This window comes from Eleutherodactylus coqui, chromosome 6, assembly GCF_035609145.1.
Source record: "Eleutherodactylus coqui strain aEleCoq1 chromosome 6, aEleCoq1.hap1, whole genome shotgun sequence".
In the NCBI taxonomy this organism is placed as follows: domain Eukaryota; kingdom Metazoa; phylum Chordata; class Amphibia; order Anura; family Eleutherodactylidae; genus Eleutherodactylus; species Eleutherodactylus coqui.
In genome coordinates, this window is record NC_089842.1 from 22,633,548 (window position 1) to 22,656,811 (window position 23,264).

The 23,264-nt window shown below is 46.6% G+C and overlaps 1 protein-coding gene across 1 annotated transcript in view; it reads right to left on the reverse strand.

Moving 5' to 3' along the window:
- Nucleotides 1–2,476: 2,476 nt before the first annotated feature.
- Nucleotides 2,477–23,264, reverse strand: part of LOC136572009 (FXYD domain-containing ion transport regulator 5-like) — a 28,436-nt gene continuing 7,648 nt past the window's right edge. The window contains exons 4-10 of the mRNA XM_066572632.1: nucleotides 20,573–20,647; nucleotides 17,387–17,458; nucleotides 14,772–14,843; nucleotides 11,527–11,568; nucleotides 7,419–7,493; nucleotides 4,291–4,333; nucleotides 2,477–2,621 (exon numbers count right to left, since the gene is read on the reverse strand). Of these exons, the coding sequence (XP_066428729.1) occupies nucleotides 2,588–2,621; nucleotides 4,291–4,333; nucleotides 7,419–7,493; nucleotides 11,527–11,568; nucleotides 14,772–14,843; nucleotides 17,387–17,458; nucleotides 20,573–20,647 (413 nt within the window). The 3' untranslated portion in view covers nucleotides 2,477–2,587. The remainder of the gene's footprint in view (nucleotides 2,622–4,290; nucleotides 4,334–7,418; nucleotides 7,494–11,526; nucleotides 11,569–14,771; nucleotides 14,844–17,386; nucleotides 17,459–20,572; nucleotides 20,648–23,264) is intronic.

Consider the following 23,264-nt stretch of genomic DNA (forward strand, 5'->3'; position numbering starts at 1 on the left):
TGCTCTTGAAGCTGTCTCTCTAGCATTCAGACTCACGCTTGTCTTCCAATAGCATCTTTACCTTATGGGTCAGTCCAGTACACTCACTTTCCCAAGCCTGTGTGGCCTTTTCCAAGCTTTTTGTTACCTTTTCAGTTTGCTCTAGCTGTTTGGACAGTTGCTCCATAACTAGAGCACAATTCTGTTTAAGCTCCTGGATTTGAGCTTCATGTACTTCAGCTTCCTCATTCAAGCTTTTCTTCAACTGGGTCACCACTTGCTCATGGAGTGCTTCCTGGGCTTACTTGAAGTCCAGCATATCTTTCAAGTTCCTTGAGTGCTTCTCTGCTTGGTGGCAAGCAGCTTTCTCCATTTCCGTTTTCTTTGAGCTCAGTTATCTGAGACTCCAGTTCAGTATTTCTTTTTGCTAACTGAATTTTCTACTCTGCAATTTAATTGTGCAAATCTGTAGTTTGATAACATGTATCTGTAGAATCTCTTTTTAACTTGCAATGCATCATCTCTAAGTCTTGGGCTCTTTGCATTCCCTTAAAGGCCTGTTCACACAGAGCAGCTTGCACTTCCAGATATAATCTGCAATCAGCTTCATCTTTGGCTAATCTTCTGAGGTGCTCATACTCCTATAATATGACTTCAGCTTCTGTCTTTAAATGTGCAACTTCATTGAGGTCAGCCATGGCATCATTCAGAATCCGCTTCTTCTTCTGCCAGTAACGGTTTATTAGTTGTATGCCCTACAGACATTTGGTTGCTATTATCAACTACCTAAGTTTCACGGGACGCTACACCAGCCATACCTTCTTCAAGTTCACTCTTTGTATAACCTGCAGTCTTTCCACTATTTTATACCCTACCACTAGGGGCATACCTCCCTACACACCCTCTGCTGTCCCTGCTTATTAGCACATCTTCAGTACACAGAAGGCTTGGTTACAGCCCCCTGAGTCCATTCTTTGCACAGCCTTGCCACAATATGTTACAGGAACGAAGAAGAGAAAGGAAGGACATGATGGAAACCTTTATATACTAGATTGACCCGATGTTCACTATGCAAACTTAAAATGTGTGGAAAAATGGTTGTAAATGTCTTAAGAACTGTCAGGCCTAGGATCGGCTTGAACTCTTTGCCGTCCACGGTTTGGTCTTCCAGGTTTTGGGAACATGGCAGCAGTCAATTAGTGTATATTGCATGTCGGTATTTAAACCACTTGGTAGAGTATATGTTACTGTGGAGCCTCCAGTAAATGCGGTGTATCCTGCGGTAATATCTTGCATGTCTAGTATACTCTACAGATCAGATCAACACAGAGAGAGAATAGAGTCGCTGAGCTGTAGACAACTATATACCTGTGTGTAGCAGAGCTGAGTGTATGTACCTGCATATATTAGAGCTGAGTGTATATACCTGCGTGTAACACAACTGAGTATATATGTACCTGCGTGTAACACAACAGAGTGCATATGTAGCTACGTGTAGCAGAGCGGAGTGCGTATGTAACTACGTGTAGCAGAGCGGAGTGCGTATGTAGCTACGTGTAGCAGAGCGGAGTGCGTATGTAGCTACGTGTAGCAGAGCGGAGTGCATATGTAGCTACGTGTAGCAGAGCGGAGTGCGTATACCTGCGTGTAGCAGAGCGGAGTGCTTATAGCTGACTCTATACCGTCTCTCTCTCTTTCTCCCTATTGATAACAATGGGAGAATATAGCCATTCCTTCAGCCCCACAGGGATGCGAGGCTGTTTCCATGTGAAAACGCCTCACATCTAGGGGTTTCCACGTGTTTTCAATAGGCTGGCTGTTGTTCTTCAGCCACTAGGGACAGTGAAGGTTCTCGCGCTCGCTCAGCTACACTTCGCTCTCCCTAGCAGCTGAAGCAACGGCGCCACTACACTTAACATTGCAACTTTGAGCTGGCCTGACACCTCACTCCATCAATCAAACTCAAGTTTTATGATTTTACGACGGTGGTAAGGAGCTTATGAAATTAATGACAACTAAAACCATCCGCCAACTGTCCTGCAAAGGGGTCAAAGATTGGTGCAAGAAGAAACGTGTAGGCTTGTTTATATTAGATGTTACAGGAAGGGAGAAAAGGGGGCATGATGGAAACCTTATAGATATGTCACAAGCAGAAGAAGGGAGGGGGGGGGGCATGATGGAAACCTTTCTATGTTACAAGAGGAGAGAAGTGAGAGGGGGACATGATGGAAAACCTTATAGATATGTCACAAGCAGAAGAAGGGAAGGGGGGGGCATGATGGAAGACTTTCTATACAACCTGCTCTACTGGGCTTTGATGTCTGTAGTTCACAGGGGAGGCGAAGAGTAATAATGTCACAATAGAAGGAGAGCCACAGATTGCAGACAACTGACAGAGCCGCAACATTGAACCTCCCTCCCTGGCATCATCTGCAGTAGCTTCCACTTTCTGTTAATACCAGTAGGTGGCAGCAGAGAACAATCAGAGACCAGAACATCAAATAATAGTAACTTTATTGTACAGTAAAAAACAAAAACCATTTACAATAAATTGTTTCATCTTCTTACACAACAAATGTGATGTCGTCTCATTCAGATTGGGTTATCGCTAATCTGCCTGGAACCCCGATACATTGTATCTCCTGCAAACATACATTTTTGAACAATTTCAGAAAATAGATCAATCAGTACAGGATAAGTAATGTATGTACACAGTGACTCCACCAGCAGAATAGTGAGTACAGCTCTGGAGTAGAATACAGGCTGTAACTCAGGATCAGTACAGGATAAGTAATGTATGTACACAGGGACTCCACCAGCAGAATAGTGAGTGCAGCTCTGGAGTATAATACAGGATGTAACTCAGGATCAGTACAGGATAAGTAATGGATGTACACAGTGACTCCACCAGCAGAATAGTGAGTACAGCTCTGGAGTATAATACATGATGTAACTCAGGATCAGTACAGGATAAGTAATGGATGTACACACTGACTCCACCAGCAGAATACTGAGTGCAGCTCTGGAGTATAATACAGGATGTAACTCAGGATCAGTACAGGATAAGTAATGGATGTACACAGTGACTCCACCAGCAGAATAGTGAGTACAGCTCTGGAGTAGAATACAGGCTGTAACTCAGGATCAGTACAGGATAAGTAATGTATGTACACAGGGACTCCACCAGCAGAATAGTGAGTGCAGCTCTGGAGTATAATACAGGATGTAACTCAGGATCAGTACAGGATAAGTAATGTATGTACACTGTGACTCCACCAGCAGAATAGTGAGTACAGCTCTGGAGTAGAATACAGGCTGTAACTCAGGATCAGTACAGGATAAGTAATGTATGTACACAGGGACTCCACCAGCAGAATAGTGAGTGCAGCTCTGGAGTATAATACAGGATGTAACTCAGGATCAGCATAGGATAAGTAATGCATGTACACAGTGACTCCACCAGCAGAATAGTGAGTGCAGCTCTGGAGTAGAATACAGGCTGTAACTCAGGATCAGTACAGGATAAGTAATGTATGTACACAGGGACTCCACCAGCAGAATAGTGAGTGCAGCTCTGGAGTATAATACAGGATGTAACTCAGGATCAGCATAGGATAAGTAATGCATGTACACAGTGACTCCACCAGCAGAATAGTGAGTGCAGCTCTGGAGTATAATACAGGATGTAACTCAGAATCAATACAGGATAAGTAATGCATGTACACAGGGACTCCACCAGCAGAATAGTGAGTGCAGCTCTGGAGTATAATACAGGATGTAATTCAGGATCAGTACAGGATAAGTAATGTATGTACACAGTGACTCCACCAGCAGAATAGTGAGTGCAGCTCTGGGGTATAATACAGGATGTAACTTGGGATCAGTACAGGATAAGTAATGTATGTACACAGTAACTCCACCAGCAGAATAGTGGGTGCAGCTCTGGAGTATAATACAGGATGTAATTCAGGATCAGTACAGGATCAGTAATGTATGTACACAGTGACTCCACCAGCAGAATAGTGAGTGCAGCTCTGGAGTTTAATACAGGATGTAACTCAGGAGCAGTACAGGATAAGTAATGTATGCACACAGTGACTCCACCAGCAGAATAGTGAGTGCAGCTCTGGAGTATAATACAGGATGTAACTCAGGAGCAGTACAGGATAAGTAATGTATGCATACTGTGACAAATGTTTTTTGAAAACCGATGAAAGAGCGGAATCATTTAATCCAAGGGTGTCAATCCCACCAGAATCCAGATGGAATTTGCTCACATTTTCTCCCCTTCACTCAAAAATGGAAACTTACTGTTTTTGTCGTCTTCGGCAGGAGGTTCCTCGACATCTTCCACCTGCAAAATAGCAGAATTAATTTTTCATATATCCACAGTCACTTGTTATTCTGGTTATCCGTTATAAAGTTTGGTGTGCTGTTCAGTCATATTCCCAAATGAAGGTTGTTTGACATACAGCAAGGATCCAAGCCAAGCAAATAACGAAGCTTTTTATGGTGGTTTCACATCTGTTGCCGGAGGTTCAGTTGCAGACCCAGCTGCAAATGCCCAAAGAAAAAGCGCTGTATGCAGCTCTTTTTCTTATGTCCCATAACTGGGCAGCTGGCTGGAAAGCGGGTGGACCCCATTATAGTCAATAGGGCCGCCCGGCGCTATTTGGTCCCAACCAGAGACGGAAACGTTTGGCTGCGGGAGTTGCCTTATCCTGCTACCCAAATGGAGCAGAATGCAGAATCCCCAGTGCAAGGGTGAAACCACTGTGGCAAGCCGGAGTCATTTGCCTGTGAAATGCTGAACTCTCCATCGAGATATGGGCACCACGAGAGTCGAAAATGCTCCAGACACTTGGATTCCCTTTAAGGGTGACTAACCACTAGCGTCTTTTTTCCGCTGCGAATTTGCTGTGGTTTTTTTTCCAATTGTTAATGGGACTTTTTTATGTTAAAAACGCAACGCACCAAAAATGCAAGTTGCGTTGTGTCACGTCGTGTTGTGTTTTTAACATTAGAAAGTCCCATTGACAACTGGAGAAAAAAAACGCAGCGAATTTGCAGTGGAAAAGAAACGCTAGTGGGTAGGCACCTTTAATCTGGTGCCTGACAGTTTTGTTCCACATCACCACAGCAAACATATGTGCACAGCATACAACACAAAGCTCATATTTGGCACCGTGCCTGGGTGTGAGAGTCGAGGGTTTTCGTCCCTGTCTGACACAAGTCCTTCACTATGGGGTATGAGTCAAGAGTTGTCATCCCTGTCCAACTTGAGGCCTCTGCTGGTCCACCCTGGACCTCAGGCTTACAGCCCCTCCAGCTCCGCTTAGCTATAACTTCTCCCTAAGTGTGTCACGAACTGACACTTTTATCTTTAGTTTCTGCCACACCCACAGGCGTTAACACTCCCTCAGGTTCCAGGATGCCTCTCTGTAGCCCTCTGCAGGCCATCTGGTATACTGCACTACTACACCACCCTTACCTATATTACATTTATAATAGTGTGTAAACGTTTGTATACATATTCCCTTCACAGTTACAGACACTTAAAATAATAATCTTTATTGAGCAACTCATTAAAAATTAGAGGGCTACCATTGTCAGACTAACACAAAACTACAAAGACACACAAAACTCTGACCCCACGGGGCTGTGATTGATGTGAACCACAGTTCAGGAGGAGAGGTGATGGTCTCTGGCTTGCTGAACCACAACTGGTTGTGAGAGAGTGGAAATTAGTGGGTTAAATTAACCTGAACCAGTCTAAAGCCTGCACAGGAGTAAATATTCCTGATTGGTGAGAATGTACGGTAGGACTTAAACACTAATGACATATATAAACTAAATCCTTCTGCTATATGTCGGTGTATATACCAGCGTCTCTCAGAAGATCAGATGGGACAAGCCTGGTGCGGTAACTATATACCTCCCAATCACACATGCAACTTCAGAAGCAAGTCATCTATGGTTCTTGCTTGAATAAATCAAAAGGTGATGCGAGGTCCTGCGATAACTTGTTTATGGGGTGATGCGAGGTTCTGCAGTAACTTGTTTATGGGGTGATGCGAGGTTCTGTGATAACTTGTTTATGGGGTGATGCGAGGTTCTGCGATAACTTGTTTATGGGGTGATCCGAGGTTCGACGCGTTTCCATGTCGGATTATGGACATTTCATCAGGAACCTTTCGCATAGCATCACTATTAGCAGTATCGCTACTGGATAATGGATGTTGCATTGTAAGTAAACTGAACCAGGTAGAAGGTAGCCAACTCTGATCCACAAAGAAGGGGGCCACAGTGCTAGCTGAGCTGGCTCATTGATATTTATAGCCAATCAGCACCAAAGTTAAGACTATTTCCCCTTGGTTTGTTGCTAGTCACACCAGCAGACTTTGCTGCACCTTTGGTTTGCAAGGTGACTTCTGGGACTTAGCTCCGCCCCTCCCATTGCAAATATTGGCGAGGGGCGGAGAGGGGGCGGAAGCTCAGTGCACTGCTCCCGTCTCTTCCAGACTCCTCCCCCTGCAGAGAGGGACACCATATATCAGCCGGCGTGAAAACCCGGACGATATACGGTCGTCTGAAGCCGCCCTTAGACTGGTGCAGGTTAATTTAACCCACTAATTTCCGCTCTCTCACAACCAGTTGTGGTTCAGCAAGCCAGAGACCATCACCTCTCCTCCTGAACTGTGGTTCACATCAATCACAGCCCAGTGGAGTCAGAGTTTGGTGTGTCTTTGTAGTTTTGTGTTAGTCTGACAATGGTAACCCTCTAATTTTTAATGAGTTGCTCAATAAAGATTATTATTTTAAGTGTCTATAACTGTGATAATATAGACAATAACTGCCTCAGTGGAAGGGTGAATTCACACGAACGTATATTGGCTCGGTTTTCACGCCGAGCCGATATACGTTGTCCTCGTGTGCAGGGGGGGGAGGCTGGAAGAGCCAGAAGCAGGAACTGAGCTCCCGCCCCCTCTCTGCCTCTTCTCTACCCCCTCTGCACTATTTGTAATGAGAGGAGGCGGGATGGGGGTGAGGCTAAGTGCCATGAATTAGCCCCACCCCCGTCCCGCCTCTCCCCATTGCAAATAGTGCAGAGGGGTGGAGAGGAGACAGAGAGGGGGAGGGAGCTCAGTTCCTGCTCCTGGCTCTTCCATCCTCCCTCCATCTAGTGAACCTGCACCAGGGGCGTAACTATAGGGGATGCGATTGCACCCGGGCCCAGGAGCCTTAGGGGGCCCATAAGGCCTCTCTTCTCCATATAGTGAGCCCAGTACTATGAATAAACCATTATAGTTGGGGGCCCTGTTATAGATTTCACATTGGGGCCCGGAAGCTTCACGTCACGCCTCTGACCTGCAGTAATGTATAGGCGCACACGCATACATGCTGGTAGTGTGCCGTGTCTGCACAAATATGATACTCACTCATCAGCACCAGGATCCCGAGGACGCAGAGAATCAGCGCACAGATGAGGCCCCATTTCCTCAGATCGTAGTAATCTGCAAGGAGGGAACACCCTGAATTAGTTTTCCTTCAGTGTCAGAGTTTTCTTAATTCTTTAACCCCTTAGTGACATGATCTACTTTGGATATAAGGATGCAGTGATTTTTGGGGACTCTTCATCTCCACTTTTCAAAAACCATAACATTTTTTATATCTCCGTCGACATGGGCTTGTTTTCTGTGTGGGAAACTGTAGTTTTTGTTTGTGCCATTTTGGGTAACTTAGACTTTTTGGGGGCGGACGGGGCAAAAGAACACTTCGATTCTACCACAGTGTTTTTTTTTACTGCGTTCACTATGAGGTCTGAATGACATGAGAAGTTTTTTCTGCGGGTCGGTGTGATGACGCAACAGCCAAAGTATATTATATATTTTTGTTCATGGTTCTCCACTTTTGCACAACCACCTTTTTTGGGGGGAGAATCATTTGTTTTTGCATTCACTGTGTTCACAGACCCAGAACTGTTGTCTTTTTCCTTCCACAGAGCTGTGTTGGTGTTTGCATGTTTGGTGACTAGTAGTTTTTTTTCTTGGCACAGTTTTAGGCTGAATTCACACGACCGTATATTATATCGGCTGGGTTTTCACGCCCAGCCGATATACGTCGTCCTCATCTGTAGGAAGGGGGGGGGGGGAGGAGGCGGGATGGGGCGGGGCTAATTCTAGGAACTTAGCCCCGCCCCCGTCCTGCCTCCTTTCATTGCAAATAGTGCAGAGGGCCGGAGAGGAGGCGGAGAGGGGGCGGCAGCTCAGTTCCTGCTCCTGGCTCTTCCATCCCCCCCCCCCCCTGCAGATGAGGACGACGTATATCGGCTCGGCACGAAAACCGAGTCGATATACGGTCGTCTGAATCCAGCCTTACATTTGACTTTTTAAAATCGTTTTTATTATACTTTTTGGGAAGCAAAATGAACAAAACAACATTTTGTCTGTTTGTTTTTTTCTGACAGTGTTTGCTGCGCAGGACAATACGTGCGTGCGATTTATTTTATGGGTCGTTGCGGATGTAATACCAAACATGTGTTTTTTTTAGTCCTATTAATAAAAAAACACGTAAAAGTGAGGCTGTGGATGAACTAGCAGCAGACAGCTCCGCTCGCCCATCGGATGGATTACATACGGCGCACCGTATCCATAAACGCTGACATATCCGCTCGCCCATCGGATGGATTACATACGGCGCACTGTATCCACAAACGCTGACATATCCGCTCGCCCATCGGATGGATTACATACGGCGCACCGTATCCATAAACGCTGACATATCCGCTCGCCCATCGGATGGATTACATACAGCGCACCGTATCCATAAACGCTGACATATCCCGTCACTTTCAGGGCATTATGAGTTATGGTCTTGCCTGTTAGCTGTGCATTACGGGGCACATCGTCCTGGCAGACTTCCTTTAACCCCTTAAGGACGCGACCCCTTTTTTTTGTTTGTTTTGAGGGGGCAGGCATGGAAAAAATGCATTTTTTCAGAATGAACCCTTTAACCCCTAACGCTCCACGAAATATAGTTATGTCATGGAGGTTCGGGGTTTGTCTTGAGGGTCGATCCCGCTCCATACATGCAGGTTCTGGCTATTTCTCACAGCTGAAACCTATTAGCAAAAGCTGCGATCAGCACTCCCGTTGATTACATCTGTTAACCCTTTAAATGCCTGTGTAAATTCTGACAGTGGCATTTAAATGCCCCGACTGTAGTTTGAGGGTCCCGAACGGCACCCTGCAATGATATCACGGAGTGCTGTTTGGTTGCCATGGCAGCCGGTGCTCTTCTGAAAGCCCCGAGGGCTGTCATTGCGGATTGCCTGTGGCGTGGCTTGATAGATTGCCTTTCAGATTACTGAATAATGTAATACCGGGGCATTACATCATACTGCAGGAGCAATCAAAGCACCGCAGGTTCTTGTCCCCTGTGCAGAGTGAAAATAAGTGTAACAATCAGTATTAGAAAATGTTATCAATTAAAATAAAAGGTAATGAAAGTTTATAAAATCCCCTTAAAAAAACAAAACCATATTTGGTATTGCTGCATCCCTAAAAGTCCAATGTATCAAAGTGAGGGCTTATTTAGACGACCGGATATTGGCTCGGTTTTCACACAGAGCCGATATACGGTGTCCTTGTCTGCAGGGGGAGGAGGTTGGAAGAGCCAGGAGCAGGAACTGAGCTCCCGCCCCTTCCCTGCCCCTCGCCACTATTTGCAATGAGAGGGCGGGGTGGAGCCAAGCAACAGGACTTAGCTCCGCCCCCTGTCCCACCCCTCCTATTGCAAATAGTGGCAAGGGGCGGAGGGGGGGGGGGCGGGAACTCAGTTCCTGCTCCTGGCTCTACCATCCCCCCCCTGCAGACAAGGAGACAGGGATACCGTATATCGGCTCTAAGTAAAAACCAAGCCGATATACGGTCGTCTAAATAAGCCCTAAGGGCGGATTCAGACGACCGTATATCAGGCAAAAAAGGGCAATTTTCATGTTGTGTATTTTTTTTTCTGACAATGTTCACCGTGTGGGTAAATAATGTGTTGGGCTTATTCAAACGACCGTATATGAGTCGGGTTTTCACGCCCAGCTGATATATGGTGTCCCTCTCTGCAGGGGCAGGAGGCTGTAAGAGCTAGGAGCCGTGCACTCAGCTCCCCACCCCCTCTCCGCCCCTCGCCACTATTTGCAATAGCAGGGGGTGGGGCGAGTCGGAGCTAAGCCCCAGAACTGCTCAGAGCACTGCTCCTGGCCCACCTCCTACCCCTGCAGAGAGGGACAGCGTATATCGGCCGGGCGTGAAAACCCGGCCGATATACAGACGTGTGAATAAGCCCTAAAGTAGTAGAGCAAAAAAAAAAACCTATATTAATTTGGTATCTTAGTAATCGTACCATAGAATAAAGTTATCGTGTCATTTTTTTGTTGCAGTGTGAACACCATAGAAACAAGACACCCCCCCCCCCCCCCACACACTCCCCAAAGATGCTGGACTTGTGCTTTTGATCCATTTCACTCCACTTAGAATTTTTTAAAAGTTTTTCAGCACATTATTTTGTACATTACATAGTAGCAATGGAAAATTCAACAAGTCCTCGGGCAGCGGTGCTGAAGGGTAAATAAAAGTTATGATTTTTTAAAAGTGGGAAGGAACATATGAAAATGGAAAAAAAAAGGCTGCGTCCTTGGTATTGGCATGTTTTCCTCCACATTGCAGTGTGCGCATTTGTTTTTGTGTGAGATTGGTTGTTTGCCATGTGGTATTAATGACATGTTACCTTCAGGGCTCATTCAGACATGCCTATATCGTCCGGGTTTTCACGCTCGGCTGATATACGTTGTCCCTTCCACTCAGCGCCTCTCTGCTTCTCTACTCCCCTCCAAGCGGTTTGCAATGGAAGTGGGTGGGATAGGGGCGGAGCTAAGCTCCCCCTCACCCCCCCTCCTTGTCCATAGCCAGCAATGGGAGTGGGCGGGACAGATCAGAGCTTAGCTCCTTCCCATTGCAAACGCAGGAGTGGAGGAGAGAGGCAGAGAGCGGGAGGGAAGCGTATATCGGCCGGACGTGAAAACGCTGGCCGATATACGCTCATGGGAATAAGCCCTTATTCTGCAGGCCAATACAACTACGGCTATATCATATTATACTACTTTTGCACAATAAAAGCACCTTCTACATTTTCAATATTCAGGATAAGTAACACAATATTTTTATAGTTCAGATGATTGAAAACGCGGAAAAACTTATTATGTGCATTTTCTAAGTTTTTCCCATGAAAGAGCGGTGTTAGTGACAGTGGAATCGCTGATGCACTATACTGCACTACTTTTGTACTTAGGTAGTGCAGTGTAGTAAGCCTGTGACAGCTCTACTATTAGACCCTGCCTGAGGTGGTCAGTAGACCATTGAGCCCCGACTCTTTCAAGCACACAACACCCGTGCCGGCCGTAGACTACGCCTCTGTGTAAACGTGTATGGGTAGTCGCTAAGGGATTAATGTAATAGGTTGTTGTTAATAATACAAGGGATTCCGTAAACTCACCGTATTCGAAGATCTGATTGTGTCCGTTTCCTTTGGTCTTATCTGAAATGTAACAATATAATGAATTATTAGGTTATAAGTGACATTTTCTTCTGTCCTTTATTTAAAGAGGTTTTCAATGCAAAATACTATTGATGGTCTATCCTCGGGGTAGGGCAACAAGATTTGATCTGCTGGGATCCACCACTCAGGTCCTGGCCGATCAGCGAATCAAGCGCCTGCTGTTAGTGCCAGGATACAAAGGATGGGTCATCAATAGCATAGTCGTGGAAAACCCCTGTAATTACATGATGACCTCATTATAGTAACTAATCGCCTGCATGCTGCTCGGGGCCACGTCTTCTGTGGACTGCACTTGAAAATGAATTGCCATTTATGTTAGTGACTCGTGTCACATGATGGACGATTCATCAGCTGGAGTAACTGTGAATTGTGCAATAGTTCTATGAAATTTGAAAAATCTTTTAGAAACAGCACCACTCCTGTCCACAGGCTGTATCTGGTATTGCAGATCAGCTCCAGTCATTTGAATTCTGCAATACCAGACACTATTACACCGGAATGCTACGCTGATAATAATCTTGCTCCTGTCCACAGGGGGTGCTCTTTCACTAGAGCGCATATGGTAAATATTCATTTTCTTCCACTCTCTAAGTAAAACGTTCCAGGTAATGTCCTTATTGAATGAATACCTGCGGTCGTTACCCTGTTTATTCTCTAGAATCACCATTTTTTTAAGGCAGCTATGATAATACGTTACCATGTGCCATTTATAAGGTTGGTGTCATCTTTTGTGGTGGAAGAACCTTTGGCTCCCATCACTCTCAGGGGCCCAAATATAACTGCTATGTCTTCATACTCTATAGCTACTCCGCCTGCTAATGGCAACTCCTTCGTCATCTCATTACTTATTTCTGCTCGGCCGTTGCCTTCTGTTGTGAGATTCCAGACCATCCTGCTGTTCTCTGCTGATTTATCGGATGGGAATCTTATAACACGGAAAGTTTAATAAAAAGGTAATCTATTTTCTTTTCTAGAACCGGGGCCCTACAGGGAGTGGTTTGGGCCTCCGGTCATTATCTAACCACTAGAACCATCACGTATGTGGTTGGACTTCACCCTTTAAGGGGTCCTATAACTGACTAAGGAACTGTGGGCCCCCAGTGTTTATGGGCCCTCAGGTATCACCCCAGTTTTCAGTTCACCCTGATACAAAAATGTAAATATCTGTTTCATTATTGTTATGCTTAAAGTGATCCTCCGGTTTCAGGACAAATTTCTGTCCAAGGGGGTGGAGGATGTATTACCTGCACTTGTTCCTCTCTGCCGCCCCTCTCATCCTCTAGTTTTGAGCCCAATTTGTGGATGTCCAAGATGGCCGCAGCAATTTTCTAACTATCTAATACACACTGTGCACTTCTCTGATTGGGCTATGGGGATCACGTGAGCAGCTCTGGCCAATCAGAGAGCTGGTATGGTAAATTGTTAGTCTAACACAACCAGTGCATTATGGGGATTATGTAGATTGCCTCTGCCATCTTAGAAAGTCGAGAAAAATGGAACTTAGAATCATCAGGTCCGAAGGATGGCAGAGAAGAACAGCTGCAGGTAATTTACACCACTGAAACTGAAGGGACACTTTAATGTGGGGGGAGGGGGTGGATGTGTGTCTTATAATCACCTAGCCCGCGGCGTCTAAGTCCCTCTTACTGGTCTCTGACGCTGCGGCAGGCTGTCGTGTAATCCTCACCGTTGACACAGCACTCTCTTCCTGTTGACGGCTTTGAATACTCCGCCTCCAGCAAGCGAGTGCTGTGATTGGATCACGATCGCCGCTGGCTCAGCCAATCATAGCCGGCACACGATGAATCAATCACGGCCATTCAGTGATGTCATTAACTGAATGACTGTGAATGATTGAGCACTGGCTCTGATTGGCTGAGCCAGTGGTGCTCATGATCCAATCACAGCACTCGCTTGCTGGAGGCGGGGTATTCAAAGCAAGAGAGTGCTGTGTCAACGCTGAGGATTACACGACAGCCTGCCGCAGCGCCATGGACCAGCGGAGGGCCTTAGGCACTGTGCTAGGGGAGTATTGCTGTGTTTTTTTTTTCATGCAGTTTAGCTAGGGCTTATTTTCAGGGGAGGGCTTATATTTCAAACCACCCACCCCTGAAATCAGGATAGGGCTTATTTTCAGGGAAACATGGTATGTGATCTTTGGGCACCCTCTAGTGGGGATAAAGTGCTATTACTTGTCATTTTTATTATTCTCATAGAACAGGGGTGTCCAACTAATTTTTACCGAGGGCCACATCAGCATTATGGTAGCCTTCAAAGGGCTGTTTATAAGGGCTCTTCACATAGGGCCTTGGACAAAAGGCAAGCTGATGTAAGACCCTTATCCCCGAAGCCATTACTTCGGGGATAAGTCCACTACTGCGGGGTCCCCAATTCATAGATATTTTGGGGCACATGTACTTAGACCGGCATTTCATGTGGCAGTTTAATTAAAGTATGCACCCGCGTTCCTGCGACAAATGCATTTTAATACATTAGTCACATTGAAGGCCCCTCCATGCAGCAGATTGAGGCTTATGCCAACTATGAGCCCGAGTGGGCTCCTGCTATCATTTATGACATTTTCTAGCGCAAAATATAGTAAATGTGATGGGCATTGGCCCCTCCCCTAATAATAGGACCCACCCACTTTTTGAATACATGTCAGGGGTCGGTGTAAAACTCCATAAGGGCTCTTTCACAAGAGCGTTAATTTAACACTCAGATAGCTGCGCTAAAACAGCTTTCCGAGCATTAAATCGGGTGAACGAATAGCAGCCATGAGCAGGTCGCAGCTACTATTAGCGAGTCAGCCGCTCCCCCTCCCTCTCCCTCCCTTTGTTAGCCGGCTCCCATAGGAGTCTATGGGAGCTGCCGCTGCTGTGCCGTCAGCAGATAGGACACGTCCTTTATTTTGACGGAGAGAAATCTCCTCTTTTGATGCACGATTTTTTCGGTGTGTCAAAAACTCCTTCATCTGAACGAATCCATGGGAAACCATGGGCTCTTCTAGATGCAATTTTTTTTGTTACGCACCTACTCTGTGTCAAAACGACTCTCATGTGAAAGAGCCGTAAGGTTGTGATTTTGGCTCTTGTATCAGAATTGCAACTTCTGTTTGCTAGAAATCTGTCAGACAAAAAATTGTGAATCTTCCCGGATGGGTGGGGGGCTTCACTCCTCACCTGGGGTCCTGGTGGTCGGGGTGACGTCTGCGCTGCTGGTTACATCTGGTGATGTGAACACTGTAGAATATTCTGTGGAAAGTAATAATATCACACATTACATACATGACGCCGTAGTGTCACCTGTGCGCTAGAACTTGGTAGTTTCTGGTAGATTAGTAAGATTCAGACCGGCTTCACGCGAGTGTAAGCGCAATTGTGCACGCCTTAACACAACTATGAAAGAGGCTTTTCTGGAAGCACAGTACTTTTCTGCCCGCAGGGCAGGGGCGTACCTAAAGGCTCAGGGGCCGGGTGCAAAAGTTCAGCTTGGGCCCCCCCCCAGACCCTTTTCCCCCTCACCCTGTAGCTATGCCTGAGGGCCAATGTCCACGCGCAGATTTTATTTCTAAAATCCCCGTGCATCTTGCTGCCCATAGGGATGCATTGTCATCGGTAGGGCAGCTAAAAGCATGCAGATGGGATTCCTTCCCGGTTTGTGGGTCACACACACAGGAAGAAATCGCAGCATGCTCCATCTTCCTGCGGATCTGCCACACGGACGGCTCCTGCGGCTTCCATTGAAGCCTATGGAAGCCCTTCATATCCGCGACACAGCGCAGCTGTTTTTTGTGCTGTGCTGCGGATACACGGGAGAACAGGAGATTTTTTAAAATATTGGTGCACATGCACGCGGCACGCTGCCGGTGTGCCGATCACGCCCGCCGACTGAAAGAAAGAAGATCAGGCCTGCACAGAGGAGAGCTCCGCAGCGTCCGGAGAGGTAAGTATAATGTATTTTCCCTCTCCATGTCTGCGGGCATGTACGGATTTCACTGCTTGATTCAGCAAGTGGGCATGCGGCCTAAGAGAAAGATAGATAGATAGATAGATAGATATGAGAGAGATAGATATGAGAGAGAGAGATATGAGAGATAGATATGAGAGAGATAGATATGAGAGAGATAGATATGAGAGAGATAGATATGAGAGAGATAGATATGAGAGAGATAGATATGAGAGAGATAGATATGAGAGAGATAGATATGAGAGAGATAGATATGAGAGAGATAGATATGGGATATATAGATATGAGAGAGATAGATGGGATAGATAGATAGGTGGGGTAGATAGATAGATGGGGGGGATAGATAGATAGATAAATGAGGGATAGATAGATATGAGATAGATAGACAGACAGACAGGCAGACAAGCAGATACATACCCTGATGCCCGGATTACCTCTCTGCTGAGGAGAGCAGCTCTACACATTGTCGGCAGGACTGAAGCAGCAGGGAGATGACCTCATCCCTGCTCCACTCGATGTCTTGCTGTGCTGTGCCTGTGTGCCGGTAAGTCCTCCCCCTCCCTTCTCCTACTCTCCTCCTAGCTCGTGCTGTCGGCCGGCCGGACCGCACTAACTTAGCAAGCGGCGGCCGACAGCGCGAAGTGAAAGTAAAGCAGTATATGCTGGAGGGGGCCCCTGGGCCCCCTCAAGCGCAAGGGCCGGGTCGCCGTTGCAACCCCGGCACCCCCTAACGGTACGCCTATGCCGCAGGGAATGTTCCTTTGTGTACTGCAAACAAACGCACTGATTGGCGAATGAGTCCCAGATAGAGATGAGCGAGCATACTCAATAAGGCAAACTACTCAAGCGAGTAGTGCCTATTCGAGTACCTGGCTGCTCGTCTCTAAAGATTCGGCTGGCCGGCGCGGGTGACAGGTGAGTTGCGGTGGTGTAACAAACAGTCAGCCTCGGCCACAGAAGTGTAACATATCACAGCATTTTACCGGGGTGTCGAATGGCGAAATTCACATCGTGCTGGGTGGCGGAAACACCCGCAACTTGCTAGAGCAGATAGAAAAGCCGAAATTCTGGCTGGGAAGAGAGGATAGATAGAGAGATAGATACAGACAGACAGACAGAGAGAGCTACAAACAGAGAGAGAGATAGAGAGAGAAAGAAAGACAGATACAGAGTGCTACAGAGAGAGCGAGACAGATACAGGGAGAGTGATACAGAGAGAGAGAGGCCCATACAGACAGAGAGAGACAGAGATACAGAGAGAGAGACCCATACAGAGAGACAGAGAATTAATTTTCGCCTGGGCGGTCGTCTGTGTGATGTTCTGATGTCATTCCCAGCTTGCGAGTTTTCTTCCGCGCAGACGATACGCCGTCCATAAAGGCGCACGCATGTGTGACCATTCACATTTAATCTCGGCGATTACTCGCAGGTCTTCCACCGCGGATATCCACATGTGGAATGCGACCCGTTCGTGTGAGCCCGGCCTAACATGTTTTAGTTCTGTATTGATCTTCAGACTATAAGTAAGAAGGGTTCTATTCACTGACAGCAATGAGCTGCAGAAAGACTGCAAAGTTGCAAGACTCTTCATTACACAAAGTGTAAAGTGGAAACTGCAATATTGATCACCTGTCCTCAGGATAGACCATCAGGATGTAACTGGTCAGAGTCCACCGCTTGGGATCCTCATTGGTCCGGTGTTTGAGGAGGCGGTGGCACTCAGGTGAGCGCTGCAGCCTCTTCACTGCATACCAGGCACAGCGCCATACATTTTATTATGTCTGATTCATTGGTGTGAATGGTGACTCTGTGTCTCCTAGTTTCTCACCTGAACCCCCTGTAGTTGTCGGGGAGTCTGTGATGTCATCGCTGGTGCTGTTTTGTGATGAGTCGGAATTCACTGCAAAGAATGAAGAGACCACATATAAGCACTACAATATGCAGTGACCGCTGATGTTAGTTGTGTCCTCGGAGCAGTGTAGTGGCCGCATCGTTCACATCTACATTGAGTTGCCATTTTTCCTTTGAGGTCCACCACTCAGGATCCCTGGTGGTGAGCTGATTGACAATATTGCTGTCAGTACAGACAGCACTGGAAGCAGATAGCACTGTCCATATCACAGTGGCCAGGTTTGGTACTGCATGCACAGCTCCTGTTGAATTCCATGGGAACTGTGCCAGTAGTATCAAACCAAGCTGCTGCAATATGGACAGCACTATCTGCTACTAGCACTGTCCACACGGACAGCTGGCCCAGCGATCAACTGATCGGCAGAGATCCCAAGTAACAGACCCCTGCTGATCAAAAGTAAAACTGCCAGACAACCCTTTTAATCAGTGTGACTGCCCCAAGCTGCCTTCATGCTCCCGTGGAGACACTATATCATATGCGGAAGGGGATTTGAACATCCTGACATTTGAAGTAACCATCCTAATACTCCTAACCACTATAAAAAAAAAAATTAAAAAAAAATTTCCATGTAGCTGTCCGAGGACTTTTTCTGCGGCAATTTTGTAGCGTCAGCAATACAGGGTTTTTTTTGTGAAAAATCGGATGGTGGACGCAGGATTTATGAATTGGCTGAGCGGCTGCATTGATTGGCCAATTCATAAATCCCGCCTTCACAACATGATTTGTTCTTCAAACTCTGCTCAGCCAATCTTTGCAGAGCTGGATGAACAAATCATAGCCCTTGGTTCATCGAGCGCTGCATTGATTGGCTGAGTAGCACAGGATGAACCAATCAGAGCCATTGCTTCCTGGAGGCGGGATTTTTGAATCCTGCAACCAGTGTGGAGAGGCAGTCAGTTATGGTGACGGGGAGGGGGGGGTCTGCTTTCTTCTTCCTATACTGGCGGCTTGCCCCTAGCGTCCAACCAGCAGACTCCCGATAATGAAAATGAATCCATTGATATCAGTGGTTTGGTTTTGCCCTGTTATACGGCCGTGATTATCACGCTCATCTGAACCCGCCCTAATATAGGCTAAGGGGATTTAATATACAGTATGCATATTGGCTGTGTACTGCATATCTGACACAAGTAAAAATATGTGGGCCACATATGCCTCTGTGCCTGAGCTCTTAAATGCCAATGGGGACATTCAAATACCGCTGTTAGAATTGATAGCAGCATTTAAATGGTTAATAGATGTGATTGGAGTTCTCTACAATGGCGGCAGCTCCATACCATCCCTGCACACGTCTGCTGTACATGTACAGTGGATGGCACCAAGGAGGTTAAAGTCCGAACCGCTACCATGTCTGGGAGTCCCCTCTATGATGCTTCTATGCCTAAAGCAGTGTGTAATGAGCAGGTTGGCTCCTTTCTTTCAAATGTTCACTATATTCAAGATCTCTGCTTGCTGTCAGTTCTTTACATCCAGAGGCTACAAACTGTGCTGAACTAATACTTTTCACAGCTGAGGGGTTTTTTACAGTTGTATCTTGCCTAGACAATCCTCTGTGAGCTGAACTCGGCTGATCGCTTGTTACAATGTATCAGTCTGGGGTAGAGAGAGGATTATTTTAGGGCTCATTCACATTGGAAGTTCTGTTCGGGTCGTCTGTTGCAGATTTCTATCAAAATTTAGATCAAAATATCGCTGCCTGCATGAGGGCAGAATAGAAGCCAGACAGACCCCGTTAACCCCTTAACGACACAGGACATACAGCTATGTGAACGCCGATGGCCTGTAAATATCACTGTCAGCTCTGACAGCGGCATTTAAATCCACCGATCGGGGAGCATATATTTATTTTCAGCCCCACTTCAGCAAATCCAGCAACCTGATTGGTTCTGATTCACAATTCCAGCAACCTGATTGGTTGTTTGGGTTGTCTGTTTCAGAATTCCAGCAACCTGATTGGTGAATAGTCCTGAAAGCGATCGGGGGAGATCACAAGGTGTCGTTCGATTGCAATGGCAGCCTGGGACCTTCTGAAGGATGCCAGCACTTCCTATGGAATGGCTTGTCATATTAGCTGCCAGATTGCGGTATAATATAATACTCTGTTATTACATTACACTGTATGAGCGATCAAATCATCGCAAGTGCAAGTTCCAGATGGGGACTAAAAAGAAAATGTAAAATTGAGTTTAAAAAGCTTTTATTAATTATTAGAAAAAATAAAAAGGTACTAAAAGCAAAAAAAATAAAATTCCCTATATTTATAATAAAAAAATCAAAACCAAAAAACATTACAAACATCAGAGTGACACATTACTTATCCTGCATGGTGAACATTGTCAAAATTGACAACGTAAAAACTGTGCTAATTCCATGAGCTAAAGTCACCAAAAAATTGTATGAACTCCAAAATGGGAACAATAAACACTACAGGATCGTTATTTCGTTCGCCATTGTGCATTTTTTTCCCCCCGTGGATGCAAGGAATTTTTGTATCAAAAACCTCTTACATCACTTCAGGAAGGTAGCGGTGGAGGATCGCGGAGTGTCTGCTATTGTTTTCAATAGGGAAACTTTGCATTACATCGCACTTGTGTGCACCTAGCATGCGGTGCGATGCCTTGCCAGCTCCATAGAAAACAATGGGCGATGCGATGTGGGGGCACATCCAAAGATAGGACATGACAATGCAGAAAAAAAATCGCTTATGTATATGAGCACTTTCAAAAGAATGGAGTTCACATCAGTACAAGATTTGTGCGTCTCGCAACACATAAATCTGGCTCCAGAACCTCGGCCGTGTAGTGGCCTAAGACAGTCATTACATTGGAAACCGTAACAGCGATGTGAATGAGCCCCTAGACTGCATGCATTTACAACAAACCTTCAGCGGAGACGTTATATAATTAGAAGTGTTTCAAGTCACATACAGCAAGCAGAGATCTTGGAGTGATGAAAACGTAGAATCATCTATTGAATAACAGCAGAACTCTTCATTATATCTTTCACCATGCAGCCGACGCAGGAGCAGCCGACGCGGGAGGAGGAGATTGCAGCCTTGTGTCATATCCCTGCTGTGTTACCCTTCGGGAATGGCGGTATTACCCAGCGTCCTGTTCTGTGTCGCAGAATCCTCTGTGCTCCGCCTTGTACTGTCCGGTAATGTCGTTGCTGTGGTCGCTGCATGGAGTAAGGAGGGAGATAAGATCAGTATATCGAACCTTTTACACGGCACGGGATTATTCAGTGTCACCATTTTATCCCTATGGAGCGGGAATTCCGCACCTGTTAAAATCTGCGTAATTCCTTCAAAACTTGAAACATTAAATTCTGCAGCGGAAAATCTTTCTGTTGCAGAATTACGGACGTCTTGCAGAATTTTTGTAGCGGATTTCTAACATACAGGAGATGTAACTCCACAACTGAAGTCTGCGTAAAAAAAAAGGAAGACATTTTGTGGAATGCATTCTATGGTTAAAAATGCACAAAATCTGCATCTGTGCTGCGCTGCGGCCTCCCTCTGTGAACCATTTACATGACGTGATCAACAGTGATTGTGGCATGTAAGGGGTTAACAACGGGGATCAGTGTTCTCAGTGATCCCAACTGTTGTAGTGGGAGGCCGGCTGTCAGTAACAGTCAGCTCCCGCTGATGATGATGTGGACTATGAATATATGCCATCCATAGGACGTAAGCTTACATCCTGGGGAGGACCCACTACCGGCTGTGGCTCAAAAGATGGCATCACAAACTCTGTGTGAAGCCACCCGCACATTTTGCAGCTGCCGTGTATAGTGCAGGCTTCTTTTTTTTTTTATTATAGATGGTCTTTAGACCCCCCAGGGTGCTCCTGCATCCTCTACGCCCCCCAGGATGCTCCTGCATCCTCTACGCCCCACAGGGTGCTCCTGCATCCTCTACGCCCCCCAGGATGCTCCTGCATCCTCTACGCCCCACAGGGTGCTCCTGCATCCTCTATGCCCCACAGGGTGCTCCTGCATCCTCTATGCCCCACAGGGTGCTCCTGCATCCTCTATGCCCCACAGGGTGCTCCTGCATCCTCTATGCCCCACAGGGTGCTCCTGCATCCTCTACGCCCCCCAGGGTGCTCCTACATCCTCTACGCCGACAGGGTGCTCCTGCATCCTCTATGCCCCACAGGGTGCTCCTGCATCCTCTACGCCCCGCGGGGTGCTCCTGCATCCTCTACGCCCCGCGGGGTACTCCTGCATCCTCTACGCCCCGCGGGGTACTCCTGCATCCTCTACGCCCCGCGGGGTACTCCTGCATCCTCTACGCCCCGTGGGGTGCTCCTGCATCCTCTACGCCCCGTGGGGTGCTCCTGCATCCTCTACGACCCACGGGGTCTTCCTGAATCCTCTATATCCCGCGGGATGTTCTTGCATCCTCCACGCCCCGCGCGGTGCTCCTGCATTTTCCACGCCCTGTGGGGTGCTCCTGCATCCTCTATGCCCTGCGGGGTGCTCCTACATCTTCTACACCCCGTCGGGTGCTCCTGCATCCTCTACGCCCCCTATTATTGCACATCTGTTTGTAAAATGAAATCTTTTCAGGAAATTGTTGTCTTTTGAGTCTTCTATTGCTTTCTGTCAGTTAGCCACCAGAGGGCGCTGTGATCCATTGACGATGTGGAAGTCATAGCTGGGAAGTCCTATGAACCGTCATTGACCCTCCCTGTCGCAGTCTAAATTAGATACAGTATGCAGCATTGTCTTGGGAGTTGGCTCCGTCTAGGATGACTACAATCCTGTGCATCTTGCAGAAATCTCTGCACCATTTTCTTTTAACCCCTTAAGGACACGGTCAGTTTTCTTTTTTTTAATTTTTGCTTCTCCTCCCCACTTTTAAAAAAGAAAAACTTTTTATTATTCTGTTGGTCGCGGTCTGCAGGTTGTTTTTTGGAGGACGAGTTGTATTTTTTAGGGGTACTACTTAATGTGCCATAAAATGTAGTGAAAAACTGTAAAAAAGAGGGGTGAAATAGGAAACCATTGCAATTGCGCCATTTTAGAGCCTTGTTTTTATGACGTTCCCACTACAGCAAAAACTATCTTTATCCTGCAGTTCGGTGCGGTTTGGGCCGTATCAAAATGATACAGTTTTTATATGGTTTTATTGCTACCATAGTGTCCTGTTTGACTTTTTGATCGCTTTTCTTCCATTTATCTCACAGATGAGGCGCCCAAACAAGCTCATGTCTGGCGTAATGTGTATATTCTACTGCTGACACCGTTCGCCATGTGGGATAATGAATGCATTATAGTAGTAGACCGGACTTATTGATGTGTTAGTGCTACATATAAGAGGAGGGGCCCCTTTAAACTTTTAACATGTCTTAATTTTTAATTATAATAAATAAAAACTTTTTGCACTAATTATTACACCCCCATAGAGGACCTGAACTTGCAAGCCCCCCCCCCCCCCCTTCCCCCCCGGGAAGTACGTTTCCTCTGATTATGCTCTAAGTAAGCGCCACACCTGCCTTTTCTCCCGGGCACATTCAGTGATCCTGTGTGTTCTATATTTGGTCGCTTATCAACCTTCCTGCAATATTACAGTAATCACATGCAGCAATGCACGGCAGCCCTGGTGGCTTCACAAGACCCCGGGCCACCATGGTACTGGATCGGCACCCGCAGTCTTATTGTTGGGAGGACGGAGGGGGTGCCGTCTCTCTCTCTCTCAGGTCACTTGAATTTCAATGACCCCCGACGCCCTCTGTGGCAGAGCGAGCTGGTTCCTGAACCCACTTTATACAAACGGGCCGCACATGTA